Genomic DNA, 14,080 nt, shown 5'->3' on the forward strand with positions numbered 1-14,080 from the left:
ATAGGGATAGGGTTAGGGATAGGGATAGGGATAGGGATAGGGATAGGGATAGGGATAGGGATAGGGTTAGGGATAGGGATGGGGATAGGGTTAGGGATAGGGATAGGGATAGGGATAGGGTTAGGGATGGGGATAGGGATAGGGATAGGGTTAGGGATGGGGATAGGGTTAGGGGTGGGGATAGGGATAGGGATAGGGTTAGGGATGGGGATAGGGTTAGGGATAGGGATAGGGTTAGGGATGGGGATAGGGATAGGGATAGGGATAGGGATAGGGATAGGGTTAGGGATGGGATAGGGATAGGGATAGGGATAGGGGATAGGGAGTAGGGATAGGGTTAGGGATGGGGATAGGGTTAGGGATAGGGATAGGGATAGGGTAGGGATGGGGATAGGGATAGGGATAGGGTTAGGGATGGGGATAGGGTTAGGGATAGGTTAGGGATGGGGATAGGGATAGGGATAGGGATAGGGATAGGGATAGGGTATAGGGATAGGGATAGGGATAGGGATAGGGTTAGGGATAGGGATAGGGTTAGGGATAGGGATAGGGATAGGGATAGGGATAGGGATAGGGATAGGGATAGGGTTAGGGATGGGGATAGGGTTAGGGATAGGGTTAGGGATGGGGATAGGGTTAGGGATAGGGATAGGGGATAGGGGTTAGGGATGGGGATAGGGATAGGGTTAGGGATGGGGATAGGGATAGGGATAGGGATAGGGTTAGGGATGGGGATAGGGTTAGGGCTAGGGATAGGGATAGGGATAGGGTTAGGGATGGGGATAGGGTTAGGGATAGGGATAGGGATAGGGTTAGGGATGGGGATAGGGATAGGGATAGGGATAGGGATAGGGATAGGGATAGGGATAGGGATAGGGATAGGGTTAGGGATGGGGATAGGGTTAGGGATAGGGATAGGGATAGGGATAGGGTTAGGGATAGGGATAGGGATAGGGATAGGGTTAGGGATGGGGATAGGGATAGGGATAGGGATAGGGATTAGGGATAGGGATAGGGTTAGGGATAAGGGGTTAGGGATGGGGGATAGGGATAGGGATAGGGGATAGGGTTAGGGATGGGGATAGGGATAGGGATAGGGTTAGGGATAGGGATAGGGATAGGGATAGGGTTAGGTATAGGGATAGGGTTAGGGATAGGGTTAGGGATGGGTATAGGGTTAGGGATAGGGTTAGGGATAGGGTTAGGGATAGGGGTAGGGTTAGGGATAGGGATAGGGATGGGGATAGGGATAGGGATAGGGATAGGGATAGGGTTAGGGATGGGGATAGGGTTAGGGGATAGGATATATAGAGATGTTCTAAAATCATTGATTTTCTAAGACCACTCCAACCTAATTTTTGTTTTATGACATTTTAGAGGAATTTAAGATTTACCAAGAGGGCAACACAAAGTCATGGGAGGACAATTGGAGTGTAACAAAATTTTTCTCCTGTACAAACCAATCAAGAATTTAACCTGGGACCTTATGTTTATATTCAAGTTATCATTTTTTCTTTAAAATTCGAGGTCAAACATAAAGTTGGAGTGGCCTTACTGAGGAGCTTGCCGTTCTGTTTAGGTGGCAGGACACCATGGTTGGAAAGCTGAGACACGTGCTGATTTTCCTTCTCATCATCCTGAAGGAGCCCAACATGCCGGAAGCTGGCTGCAGCTGTGAATCTTTATCACCCTGCAAGTGCCGCAACCTAGGCCTCACCAGCATCCCTCAGAACCTCCCAACATCCATCTCTGAGTTGGACTTAGAAAGTAACCGTATTAACACTGTAAAGCAGTATGAGCTGTTACGGTATAGGAATTTGTGTAAGTTGTGCCTGAGAAACAACAAGATAAGAAACATTGAAGCTGGTACACTTGCTAATCTGCCCAAGCTACAATATTTATCCTTTCGTAACAACCAGATAACTACCATCCCTTCTGGTACATTTGCTAATCTGCGCAAGCTACAAGAGTTGCACCTTGGCAACAACCAGATAACTACAATCCCTTCTGGTGTAATTGCAAATCTGCCCAAGCTACAAAAGTTGCACCTGCACACCAACCGAGTAAAATACATCCCTTCTGGTACATTTGCTAATCTGCCTGAGCTACAAAATTTGCACCTTGAAAACAACCAGATAACTACCATCGATTCTGGTACATTTGCAAATCTGCCAAAGCTACAGGGTTTGTACCTTTCCGACAACCAGATAACTGCCATCCCTTCTGGTACATTTGCAAAACTGACACAGCTAAAAATATTGTTCCTGTCCTACAACCAAATAACTACCATCCATTCTGGTGCATTTGGAAATCTTCCACTTTTAAATCATTTGGGACTTTACAAAAACAAGATGACGGCCATTCCCCCGTCAGTTTTCTGCTTGTCCCTATTTACAGACGAAATAGAACTTCGCCGGAACCCCTGGCAGTGTGACTGTAGGATGGCTCCCGTCATGCTAATCCATGCATTAAAGAAACAGATCATGTGTGCCCAACCCGCCAAACTTCAGGGACAGAAGCTTGCAAATGTCGATCATAAAGAATTGATATGTAAAGATCCAACCATATCACCACTAACTGTTGATAGCTGTTCTGCTGCAGTGTCAACACCTTCAGTCGGTAGCACAGAAAGCAATACTAACCCGTCAGTCTTTAAAACCACTGCTGAATCAGCAACACACCCTGCAGAAAGCACAAGCAAAACGATCTCTCGCAACTCTCACTTTAAGTTCAATAATGCCCCAAAACCAGATCCTGACTCAACGTCAAGCCCTGCAGGCACAACAAGAGTAACACTAACTTCGCCCCTTGCAATCACCTCAGAGATGCCAGAATCTGCTCCCAGTTCCCCTCAGTTAACCACGTCTACACGGATACCTGATATCCAATTGATCTCACACAACTCTCACTATCACTGGTACTTCAAGTTCAATGCTGCCCAAATGTCAGATCCTGCCGGCAAAACAAGAGCAACACTAGCTTCGCCCCTTGCAATCACTTCGGAGAAACCAGAATCTGCTCCCAATTCCCCATTACTTGTTCCCATTGGCTCTAGCTGTGGTTCAGTTGCTGGCACTATTCTGATTGGGACCTTCTTGGCCGTAATTTGGTACAAGAAGAGGACCAGACATCCTCCATTAGGGCCGAATCCCAATGTTGTTGGGGGCAACACAAACACATCGGCGTCTGTAATGACCAGTGGTGATGATCACCAGTATAAAGATATTGATAAACCCCGTGTTAAGACAGGGCAGGGTCAGTCTCAGGCCAACACTGCATCCAACACAAACACAATAGCTAATGTATTGGCCAGTGGTCATGATCAGACAGTGCAGGGTCAGTCTCAGGCCGTGACTGAATCATTGGATGTGAGAAATCTATGTCATGGCACAGGGCCGACTGCCTCACAGCAGAATTCTGTATACAAAGCTGTGACCCAGTCTCAGACCATCACAAATACAGCTGTCGTAATGACCAGTGGTGATGTTCAGACAGGGCAGGGTCAGTATCAGGCCATCACTGAATCCCTCGATGCTAGAAATTTATCTTATGGCACAGGGCCTACTGCCTCACAGCAGAATTCTGTATACAAAGCTGTGACCCAGTCTCAGACCATCACAAATACAGCTACTGTAACAAGTGGTCACGATCATACAGGGCGGGGTCAGTATCAGGCCATCACTGAATCCCTCGATGATAGAAATTTATCTTATGGCACAGGGCCTACTGCCTCGCAGCTAAATACGCTGTACAAAACAACTACTGCAAGGACTAGCGGTCAGAATCAGACAGGGCAGGGTCAGTCTCAGACCATCCCTGAATGCACCACAAGCACCACAGCTACTGTAATGACACAGTGATCATTATTACCGGTTTGACGATTTTGAAACCAATTATTTTAAGCCAGGACAGGATCAGTCTCATACCAACACTGTAGTGGCCAGTGGTCATGACTAGGCAGGGCAGGGTTAGTCTCACCAACACTGAATCCAACACAAACACCACAGCTACTGTAGTGGCGAGTGGTCATGATCAGACAGAACAGGGTCAGTCTCAAACCAACACTGAATCCAACACAAACACCACAGCTACTGCAGTGGCCAGTGGTCATGACAAGGCAGGGCAGGGCCAATCTAAGGCTAACGCTCAATCTCCCACAGTTTGCGATATGTTACGTAACGATATTTGCAACTGTGGGGGATTGAGTGCTAGCTGCCTTACATCCAAACTCTATGTACGTAGATTCCAACAAAGGACGAAGCATCTACAGAAATGATCAGGGTCATTTAGGAGCTAATATCCAATCTCTGAAAGTGGGGAATTTATCACATTACGAAGTGCTAGCTGCCTTACAGACAAACACTATGTATGTAGAATCTGATGTTAAAACACCACCAAAGAACCCAACATGTACAGAAATAGCCAGTGGTCATGATCAGGCAGGGCAGGGCCACTCTTAGGCTTACGGTATATTCCCCCTTTTTGTGTAAGTTACATTTCTAAGAAACAAATTATTTGCAAAATTTGTTCCTGGAAAGTTTTCAGTGAGAAGCTTTTATTGTGAAACAGTTGGTAACAATTGCACAGATTTAAAATCAAACAATCCATGTGCAGATACAGGCATTGTAAGAAGTACTGGTCTTACTATAATCAATGACCTACCAAAAACAGGGATTTTTTTAAATGATTGTGATTTTGAACAAGTAATTTAAAGCATTGTAGCATTTGTGGATGTAACTATTTCAGAATCTTGACCTTTTTATTAAGAATGATGGTATTGATGTATTTTGCAAAGATTAACTTTATAGTTGTTCCTACTTTAATGATTGCCCTACAAAGAACAGGGAAATAGCGTTGTCATTTTGTGTAAAATATAAAACGCAGAACCATGGACTATCTCAGTTTGGAACTAGTAGCAGAGCAATGTACCGCAGAAAGTATAAAGATGTAAAGTTTCGTTTTAAGTTAAAGGCATTAATGCTGAGTCTGTTTAAAAAATGCGTTGTAGGTTGCAGTTTGAAGTTGCAGTATTGTAACAATTGTGGTAATAACTATTTTAGAATGTGTTACATTTTACTATTGATGGTGTGATTGTTGTATTTTGCAATGTTTAACTCGAATGCTTGTTCCAACTTTGATTCTACGATTGATTGCCCTACCAAGAACAGGGAAAGAGTGTTTTGTTGTTCTGGGTAAAGTATATAATGTATAATTATGGACGGCCTAAGTCTGGAACTCTAGGCGCAGAGCGAAGTATTGGTGAAAATCTAAAAGATTGGTGCCATTTTAAGAGGCATAAACACTGATGATTTTTTTTTGGGGGGGGGGTTGTTGTACGTCTATTCTAAATGTTGGAATCTGATGATGTAGTATTAAGTAAGACACCATAACCTGCATCACTGTTGTTATCCATAGAACTTCATCAACATGGCCTGTACTTAGTCTGTAAGGGCATAAATATAATAATGGTCATTCGTTGATTCATGTTATTCATTAGTAAATACAGCAGAAATTTGCATATTCTTGTTTGTGTTTCCTTTATTGAAACGTAACTCCCAGTGCCCCTCTCAAATATGGATTTAAACAAGACCAGAGGGGAGTATACACGTTACACTCGTTACACGTTATTGAGCTATTTTGTTGCTTATTGTGACCCCAGCGCTCGCGGAATAGTCCTCTTGCACCTTGTGCCAGACAACATACATCTCATATGCAACGGCTGAAAGGTGCAATGTACACGTAACCCGGAAGGTGTCGCTTGCACTATATTTTCCGCAAGGTCCCAGCAAAAGATGACTAAAGAATGCAATACGAGCGAACGCTGTTTCTGTTTACATAAAAATTATTTGAAGAAATATGCAAACCATTAGTAGGCAAACTAACCACCATTTTGCCTATCATGACGTCATGGCGATCGCTTGTGTAAGTAGCAGGTAACAGCTGATGGAGTGATGTCATCTAGCCTCGTTTTCACAGCGGTATTCAAGATGGCGGCAACTTAGAAGGTTGGTAACTTTTTCTATCGTTAGGGATTTGTGAGATGGACTTTTTGTGGGGAACTTACGGCACTACCGGGAATTTTGTGAAGGTATATTAACGTTAACAGCTGTGTGACAATCAGGGAAGACGTGTTGGTAGCTTAAATGAAGTCTCAAATCTATGAAAAATTCGTTGTAACGTCTTCATAAGCCCCCCTCCCATTCTTGATCGATATACGTAGAAGTGTACACGACAGTATTAACGTATTTTGACTGATATGACTGCAGTCTCCACCAGCCCCCCCTCCCCATTGTTCTGTCAATAACGTTCACATATAACTTGCCAAGTCCTTTGACAACAGATGCCCCCCTCCCCAAATTTCAGTACTGTTTTAGGAGGGCCTGCAAGGGGGGGGGGTCCCGACAACGCTCTACGCTGAATTCGGAAACCTTCGATTACGCTTTACGATAAATTCCAAGTGGCTACAACGCATTACGTTTAAAATTAAAGCGGCGAATACGCTCTACGCAAAATGCGAAGAGCGGTCCGTCTACGCTCTACGTAGAATTAAAACGGCCGATTACGCTCTACGGAAAAGGGCTTGTGGGCCCCCTTTTAGGTCCTCCGATCCAAGAAGTCTGTTGGAGACTCATGTTTGTGTACAACGTGAGGAATTGGGTAGTAGATAAAATCTTACAACACATTCAGATTTGATTACTTCTAACATATTGTCCAGAAAGTCATGATCAGATGTGTACACTGAGTTTGTAGCGCTTTGAAGCCTTAGTTTTATTTATTAGTGACATAAAAACACTTTTGTTCTACCCTAAGGCTGGAAATTCCTCTTAACACAAGTCAGTTTCAATTTGGGAGTTTGTCTTCCAACTGGCAAAGCGTGAGAAAGTGCCACACAACATTGTAACGTCGAGCCGGTGGGGGTTTAAGTGCTTGAGAAGCATTAACAGGTGTGATACAAGTCTTTACGAAAACTTGGCAAGATACAAGGAAATTGTAGGACTTTCTCATAGCTATAGCTAGAGCACCAGAAAGAAATCCCTAAACATGAAGGTCCCTGTGGCGCAATCGGTATGTGAACTCGGTCGAATTCTGTGGACCAGTCGGCGCGAGTTCGAACCCAGGCAGAGTCGTCTTAGTTCGCAGATGTTTTGACGATTACTCTTTTTATTGTTAGTATTATTATTATTATCATCATCATCATTACATGTACCTTACTGACAAGTCTTTTTTTTAGTTTTCAACCATTTGATTTAGGCTGTAAGCTTCCTTAATTCTTGCATCCTTTTTAATAATGTTGGGACTTTTGATAAGGTAATGTTAGGTACAACATCAGTGACTCCTTGAGTGAGAATGCACAGTTGGTGCAAAATACTCACTTTATTCGCTGTCCTAAACTTACGTTTTTCTCATAAAATGCGTCCATAGCAAAACTATTTGCCAGTGATAAAAGAGCGTTGGCATTCTCAATAACCAAGATAAGGAACATTCAGGATTTTGAGTTACAGTATATAGTAGTGCTTCTGATTCAGCCCTGTATATATATAGGCAGCATAGCAATACACACATTTTATGCGTGCAATAAATCTCTAGTATACAAAGTAGGCTACTAGAATGAATTTTAGATTATGACATTAAATATAACATACTAATAGAAATTGCTTGTATGCTATTTCCATTCACTTGTTATGCCTACATCATCCGGGATATCTCACGTATACAATATTCTGATTTTTGAATCATAGTTTGATTTCCCGTGTACACAACTTAAGGCCAAAGCAGGTAAATGTTATGGATAACATCCTCCACAGACTCCAAATCTAATGCGACAGGGCGAAAACAAAAAAGGCGGGTAGAAAAACAAGATCCCTACATTTCAATTTTTTGACGTTCTGGATAGTCCACACGTATCCAAAACCATGCCTGGGGCAAATCTACGTTCTTGCATATGCAGAGACTATCCAGAACCGTGCCTGATCCTAACCCTAACCCTAGCCCATGGCATGAAACTACATAGGCACGGTTCTGGATACGACAAAGCCATGTCGATATTCTCCTGGGAACGAGACGACAGACACGTCACTGCCGCTGCTCTCTCATTGGCCGTTTTGAATGGCGATGGCGGGCTCGGCTCTCGGTCCCGGGATGCCTGACAGCTTGAGGCTGAACCTTCCCGCGATGGAGCTGAGGGACAGGCCCAGGGACTGGAACCAGGGGTCAACGCACGAGCGGACGATGGCCTTGATGGTCAGACCGAAGAGCCTCACTGCCATGAAGCACATCTTGAGCCAGGGGTGGACAAACCACACGATGAAGAAGTTGAACAGGCCAAACGCCAGGCCCCACACAACAGCCAGAATCACCCCCAAACCGGCCGACAGCACTTTGTAAATGCCACTCTGTGTAGGAAAAAAAAACAGACAGCTAGGGTTTAATTTTTTAATAGGTTTGAGAGCATTGGGCAGAAAGCACATAATGAGTCCTTTGCTCATAAAACAAAAGGAACATTGTCACAAAGAAGAGGGATTTTAGTATTCACGGGGAAGCCTGCAGTTTGCAGTTATTCCGCTGAATGGCGCAGGTATATGAATTTTACCCAGTCAACAGAACAGGAGCTATCTCCATTGAGGCATATCATGTACATAGGACGACAGTTTTCTGTAATTTTGTATAGTCGGTATAGTCGCCTATCGGTGTACCACACCAGCTATAGATACGATGAAAACTCCCCAAATGTGCTACCAAATATTTTGATGTTTTAAAAAAAGCATGATCAAAATGACATTGAGAAATACAATACACAGAATAAAGGTAACAAAACTAATGCACCCTGACCTGTGTGTACTCGAACACCACCTGGTTGACGGCTTTGACCGGCTCAAAACTTGTCACATTCTGCGGCTCGTTAAAGATCTCATTAAAGGTGACCTGTTGAAAACGAATCCGGTAAAGTAGATTTTTTATAATTTCCCCCAAATTTATTTCAGTGTCATTAACCTGTACATTAAAAGCTAATATTAATAGTTAATAGCTAATAGTACAACACATAACAGTGACAGGTTGGAGTTTTAGATAAATGCAGATTAGCAAAGTTATAGGCGTGACACAAATGTGCTTTTCACTGTAGAGAGTTTCATCTTTAATCAGTTAGTGTATTATTGTCCAAAAAAAGGTAAAGGTAGTTACTTTATAACGCGGTATATAGTCTCAAATTGCGATTTTTTTTTAAAAGCATGGTCTTGTTTCATTTAATTGTCCTGCGGAGCCTATATGTTTATATATGGGTTGCACACACGGTACCATCTATATACCTGTACATGTACGATTTGGGATATTTCCCATGCAAACATATTGTGTAAAAACGCCAGCAGGACAATGGTTAATATTTATACTGTCCTCTTCTACCCACCTTCACGTGGCCCTTTGTACTGTAAATGTCCATATCTTCCTCCTCGTCTCCCGGGGCATGCTGGGCACGCTGCAGCTGGATCAGCCGGTCGGACTCAACAAAGGCCTGCGGTCCCACCACGCCCTGCTGGGCGGCGCTGCTAGCCATGGCCTGGTAGGTGTAGTTCGGGTTGTCGTACCCAGGGGGCGCTGTGGTGGCGCCGTAGCTCATGTTTGAACCGGAGGTTTTCTCGCTGCAAAACAAAATGCCCACATTGATTTACAACCACCTGAACTGAACTAAGAGTCCCGGGTTCGAGTCCTGACATGCCACCGATCTTGTGCCCTTGGGAAAGGCACTTTACACGACTTTCCTCACTTAGCTCAGGTGTAAATGAGTATTGTTCTGTCATGTATTTGTCCCCTGTGTTGATGGCGGCATTAACATAAGTTGAAGAAACTTGAGTGTGTCGTCACCACGTCTGGTGATTACATGTTGGAAAAAAACATCTGAAAGTAGGCGGAACACAAGGAGGCAATGTGATCTGTGGTTAGGGAGTTAGGGTTGTTGACTAAGAATCTAAAAGTTCTGGATTCGACCCCAATGTTGTGCCCTTGGGCACTCTACACCCATTTCCCCATTCGTCTTAGGTGTGTACGTAGCTGAGCACCTAGCTTCGGCTTGGGACGTCCACTCGGATGGGACGTAAGGTTAGAGGTCCTGTGTTTGAGGAGAGACACACACAGTAAATATCCCACCATACGTATAGATACGAGTAGGGCCAGTCCCGGTGTGAGTGGACCAAAGTCCTTTCTTACACAGCTTGTATAATTTTCAAGCAGATCCTAGGGTGGCAAAAGACAGTACAATGTATCAAAATTAGTCGGACAGTATCTATTTACCAGAGAGGGTCCATACGTCACCCAAGGGTACTGTCTGCCCAATTTGCCACCCTAGGATCTGCCCGGAAATTACAGCTTGTACTTATTCTACAAAACTGGTGTGTTACGCCAAAGTTGGTTCACAGGTTACGCGAAACAACAAAAGCTCACACTGTAGCCTGCCTTACAGGTTCTTGCAGCAAAAAAAGGACAGAACATACCGATAAAAACTTACCTGCCGAGAAAAGTGTCGTCAGGTCCTGCCGACATGGAAAGTTGGAGGCGACACGTACTTCCTGTTTGTGAACTCGTGACTGGGGGTCAATGAACGGAAGTGACCTCGTCCTCGTGAGGTCACGCTAAGTACCTTAAAAGCATTTCCTTGTAGTGCAGCATGAACAAGGCTATAAAAAAGGACATTTTGGACGAGAATATTACAATATCGATAACACAATGCTCATATATTGGTGATAAAGTTAATTCTTTGCAGGTTTTGGTGAATGGCTTTTAGCACATTAACGGTTCCCAGTAAGTTTTTAGTCTTCCCCCAAATGAAACAATTTATGCCAGGAGTTTAATTCTCCTATTATGAAAACTGATATATTTTTGTAGGGAGTTGTCTTTTTTACACGTCACTTGTGCCCATTTTATTGTGTTTACCCTTCCCCTAGCCTGCTGCGTTGCTATGTCGTTATTAATGATTAATCCTACTTCAAACATAACCGTCCATGTTATGGTCGCCAGTTCGCACGTATACGGCTGTTCAGTCTCCAGCGTACTTTTGGACCGTGCCCAAGATTTCTGTAAGCGCTGGACAGGCTCCAAGAATGATATAAAAGTCCGGGGCAAGGGAGACTATAAAATGGTCCTTTGCTGAATGGGGATAAAGTGGATGCTTTGGACTGTTTCTTTATCTCTCGTTTTATTGCTTATTGAAAAGGCGTAAGACCAGAGCTGCTGTGACCAAATAGCTAGTGTCAATCTGCCTTTCAATTTACCCCCACACACCTACTTATGGGTCACTTTTGCTGCGGAAGGCTGTAGCGAAATCCTGCATTTATTTTTGTGTCTGAAAAAAAATAGACTTTTAATCTTTAACAAAGACTTTTTGACTATAACTTTCAAAAGAATCTCTCCATGTAATGGCGTGAATGATATTTCTAATTCTGTGCTTAAAATTCTAGTTCTTTATTCAACTAACTCCATAAAGTTCCTTAGTAACCAATCAATCAATCAATCAATCAAAAATGGTTTATTGCTAAAATCAAGAACATTGCAGCATAAAGCTGAATTACGTTCAAAGATGTACATCCTGTTTTAAAAACATTAACGACTGCACAATCTTGGAGTCAAGATGTGATAATAGAGTTACACATTAAAAATATTTACACGATATTACATACATTTAGCATAGTGAAATTCAAATTTTGGTCATTCACATTAGTACTGTACATTTCAACATTACATTAAACTATTTCACCATTAACCCTTTCACCATTCGTTTTTGTCATTTCGTCAAGGTCAAGCTACAGAAATAGCCGTTACTAACAAGTTCTTTGGCGCAACTTATCTGAACACAATCAAGACGACAATCCCCCAGCACGAATAGCGAGTCTAAATGCATTCCGTTCGGGTGATTATCTCAGGCAATTACTTTTATGGTTCGTCACAGCTTGTTGACGGGAAAATCCGCGCTTTCCGTTGTTTTGCAATGCGAGGCTTAGCAACTGTAAGGCGATGTTGATTTGATGATATGGATAGCATCCTCTGGGAACCCCAAAACTGATGCGCGCGTGCGAGTAAAAAACAGTTTGGCCAAAAAAAAAAGTTGCTTTCATTATGAAATCTACGTGGTTTTGAAGGTTGGAGAAATAACACAGAGTAAGGTATGGCGAATAGTCTTTAAATTCATTTCTGTACATTTCGTATTTTTCGTTTCGATTTTGGCATTCTACGACATTGATATCGTTTTCCAATGTTTTAGTTTTTCCAACTTACGGTATATATTTTTTCATTTTGCAACTGTTCTGTACGATCTACAGTATGGTTGAAAACTTTGACTTTTTTTTAATCGGCCTAAAATTTATGCGCACCCGGATGGCATCCATATAATCAAGTCAACATGGAAAATACACGCGCTTTCCGTTGTTTTGCGATGCGAGGCTTAATGCTGATAATGGAAATACACAGACCTGTTTGTTATCGAACAGTTATATGTATGCGTACAGGCAACTGCAAATCCTGGATAATTGCCTTTCAACTTAACGTTCACTGCATTAAAAGTGGTATTTACTCGAAGGTAGCTCAGGCAATGGTCGCTTTAGGGTATAAACTCGAGATGAGCATAGATTTCCTGTGTGTATTAATCACTGTTGATAAATCACACATTTTATGGAGTTAGCCTTTATGTATGACTCAAGATGTCTTTTTTACTTATTAAGCACATGATTATGTCGTATGTGAGTCTGACTCATAAAAAGGTAAGTGTGTACTTATCCAAAGTCCTGCTATAAACGCCAGACAAGTATACATTTCCTTTGTGTATCAATCGCTATTAGTAAATCACACATTTTATGGAGTGAACTCTGTATGTACAACACCAGATGTAGTTTTTAATTTTTTTTCACGTACGTGATTTGTCGCAGGTATACAGGTATTTTTCAACAATATATTTCAGAAAAAACTTAAGTGTGTACCTATCCCAGGTCATGCCCGAACTAACAAGCCACAACAGTCAAACTTTGAAACGTTTGAAGCGGCAACATGAAAGCATGACGTACCGCCAACCGTCATGTCTGTATCTGGCGCACAGGTTGAGTAGTTTCGGCAGGAGAAGACGAGAAAAGGATGAGCGATGATGATGGTTCATTCCCGCGGATGATGGAAAGATATGTCCGAGTTAATGGATGGAGAAGGCAGGAGTATGCACAATCGGGACGTCCTAAAGTCAATCAAAAGGAAAAAGTAGCTTCAATAAAATATCATCACAGAAATATATTTTGTTTGAACCTTACCTTTACTGGATGGAGAAGTCAGGAGTAGGCACAATCGGGACGTCCCAACGTCAGTCAAAAGGAGAAAAGCAGCTTCAAAAAAATATCATCATCACAAAGATATATTTTGTCTGACCCTCACCTCTTCGCTAACGACATCAATGAAAAGCAGCCTGTGGGCAGATTTGGGCTTCTTTTGAATTAACAAAAGTTTGAAAAAAGGAAAGTATTTCTGTACCTAGTGGGAGACAAGGTCATTGTCTTGTAGAAAGTAAATATACATGCAGGAACGAGTTGGATTCTCTATGTCTGTGTATGAAATCCGCATCAGTTGTAAACGTTGAACTTACAAAGAATTTTTTACGTGACTGTATACTGAATGATTTACCAGTTCATGGTGGCCAAGGTCTCCTCTGAACTCCCCATAGATTATAGCAGACATCTAAGATAAGATCGCATCAAGCCTATGAACCAAATACTCCCAGGAAATTGCGGTGATAATATCTGCATTTATACATCTAACAGAGATTGAAGATGGTCCATTAAGGTCCTGTACGGCCGAAAATGAGCCATTGGGCGTCAGGATACTTTCTACCTCCCCTTATCTCTAGGGTACAGATACAAAGTCTAAAATTCAGGTCGCTTTAAGGGTGCTATCACTTTCCAAAGCGCGTTCGGTAATATACCCTGGAGACAAACTCTGTAAATGTAAAAGGATTGACCCGTCTTAAGTGGTGGGAATCTTGGCGGAAACGGATTCAAGATGTGTCAGGCAGGTGAGATAAGACTCATGAGCCGTGTCAAGGACTGTTTGCATTGGTTAT

The 14,080-nt window shown here is 42.7% G+C and overlaps 2 protein-coding genes across 2 annotated transcripts; one reads left to right on the top strand and one right to left on the bottom strand.

The window, feature by feature from the left end:
- Positions 1 to 1,592: 1,592 nt before the first annotated feature.
- On the top strand, positions 1,593 to 5,442 carry LOC109487456. Its single transcript, XM_019791448.1, has 5 exons — positions 1,593 to 1,807; positions 3,056 to 3,232; positions 3,314 to 3,368; positions 3,938 to 4,159; positions 5,416 to 5,442. The coding sequence occupies exons 1-5, from the start codon at positions 1,593 to 1,595 to the stop codon at positions 5,440 to 5,442; spliced, it is 696 nt and encodes a 231-aa protein (XP_019647007.1).
- A 1,476-nt stretch (positions 5,443 to 6,918) lies between these two features.
- On the bottom strand, positions 6,919 to 10,578 carry LOC109487551 (caveolin-2-like). The gene is made up of 4 exons (XM_019791563.1): positions 10,499 to 10,578; positions 9,404 to 9,635; positions 8,830 to 8,922; positions 6,919 to 8,393 (listed from the first exon to the last, which is right to left on the bottom strand). The coding sequence occupies exons 1-4, from the start codon at positions 10,531 to 10,533 to the stop codon at positions 8,091 to 8,093; spliced, it is 663 nt and encodes a 220-aa protein (XP_019647122.1). The 5' UTR covers positions 10,534 to 10,578; the 3' UTR covers positions 6,919 to 8,090.
- Positions 10,579 to 14,080: the final 3,502 nt, after the last annotated feature.

Source organism: Branchiostoma belcheri, unplaced genomic scaffold (assembly GCF_001625305.1).
Source record: "Branchiostoma belcheri isolate BF01 breed outbred unplaced genomic scaffold, Haploidv18h27 scaffold89, whole genome shotgun sequence".
NCBI classification, from domain to species: Eukaryota; Metazoa; Chordata; class Leptocardii; order Amphioxiformes; family Branchiostomatidae; genus Branchiostoma; species Branchiostoma belcheri.

What these genes read in the sequence shown, in the direction of transcription:
- LOC109487551 (XM_019791563.1), bottom strand. Translation starts at nt 10,533, where the DNA reads ATGTCGGCAGGACCTGACGACACTTTTCTCGGCAG. An exon ending in GTACAAAGGGCCACGTGAAG is followed by an intron (nt 8,923 to 9,403) that starts GTGGGTAGAAGA and finishes CGTTTTCAACAG; the next exon opens with GTCACCTTTAATGAGATCTT. An exon ending in TGGTGTTCGAGTACACACAG is followed by an intron (nt 8,394 to 8,829) that starts GTCAGGGTGCAT and finishes TTTCCTACACAG; the next exon opens with AGTGGCATTTACAAAGTGCT.
- LOC109487456 (XM_019791448.1), top strand. Translation starts at nt 1,593, where the DNA reads ATGGTTGGAAAGCTGAGACACGTGCTGATTTTCCTTCTCATCATCCTG. An exon ending in AAGCAGTATGAGCTGTTACG is followed by an intron (nt 1,808 to 3,055) that starts GTATAGGAATTT and finishes CATTGGCTCTAG; the next exon opens with CTGTGGTTCAGTTGCTGGCA. An exon ending in CAGTATAAAGATATTGATAA is followed by an intron (nt 3,233 to 3,313) that starts ACCCCGTGTTAA and finishes TGTATTGGCCAG; the next exon opens with TGGTCATGATCAGACAGTGC.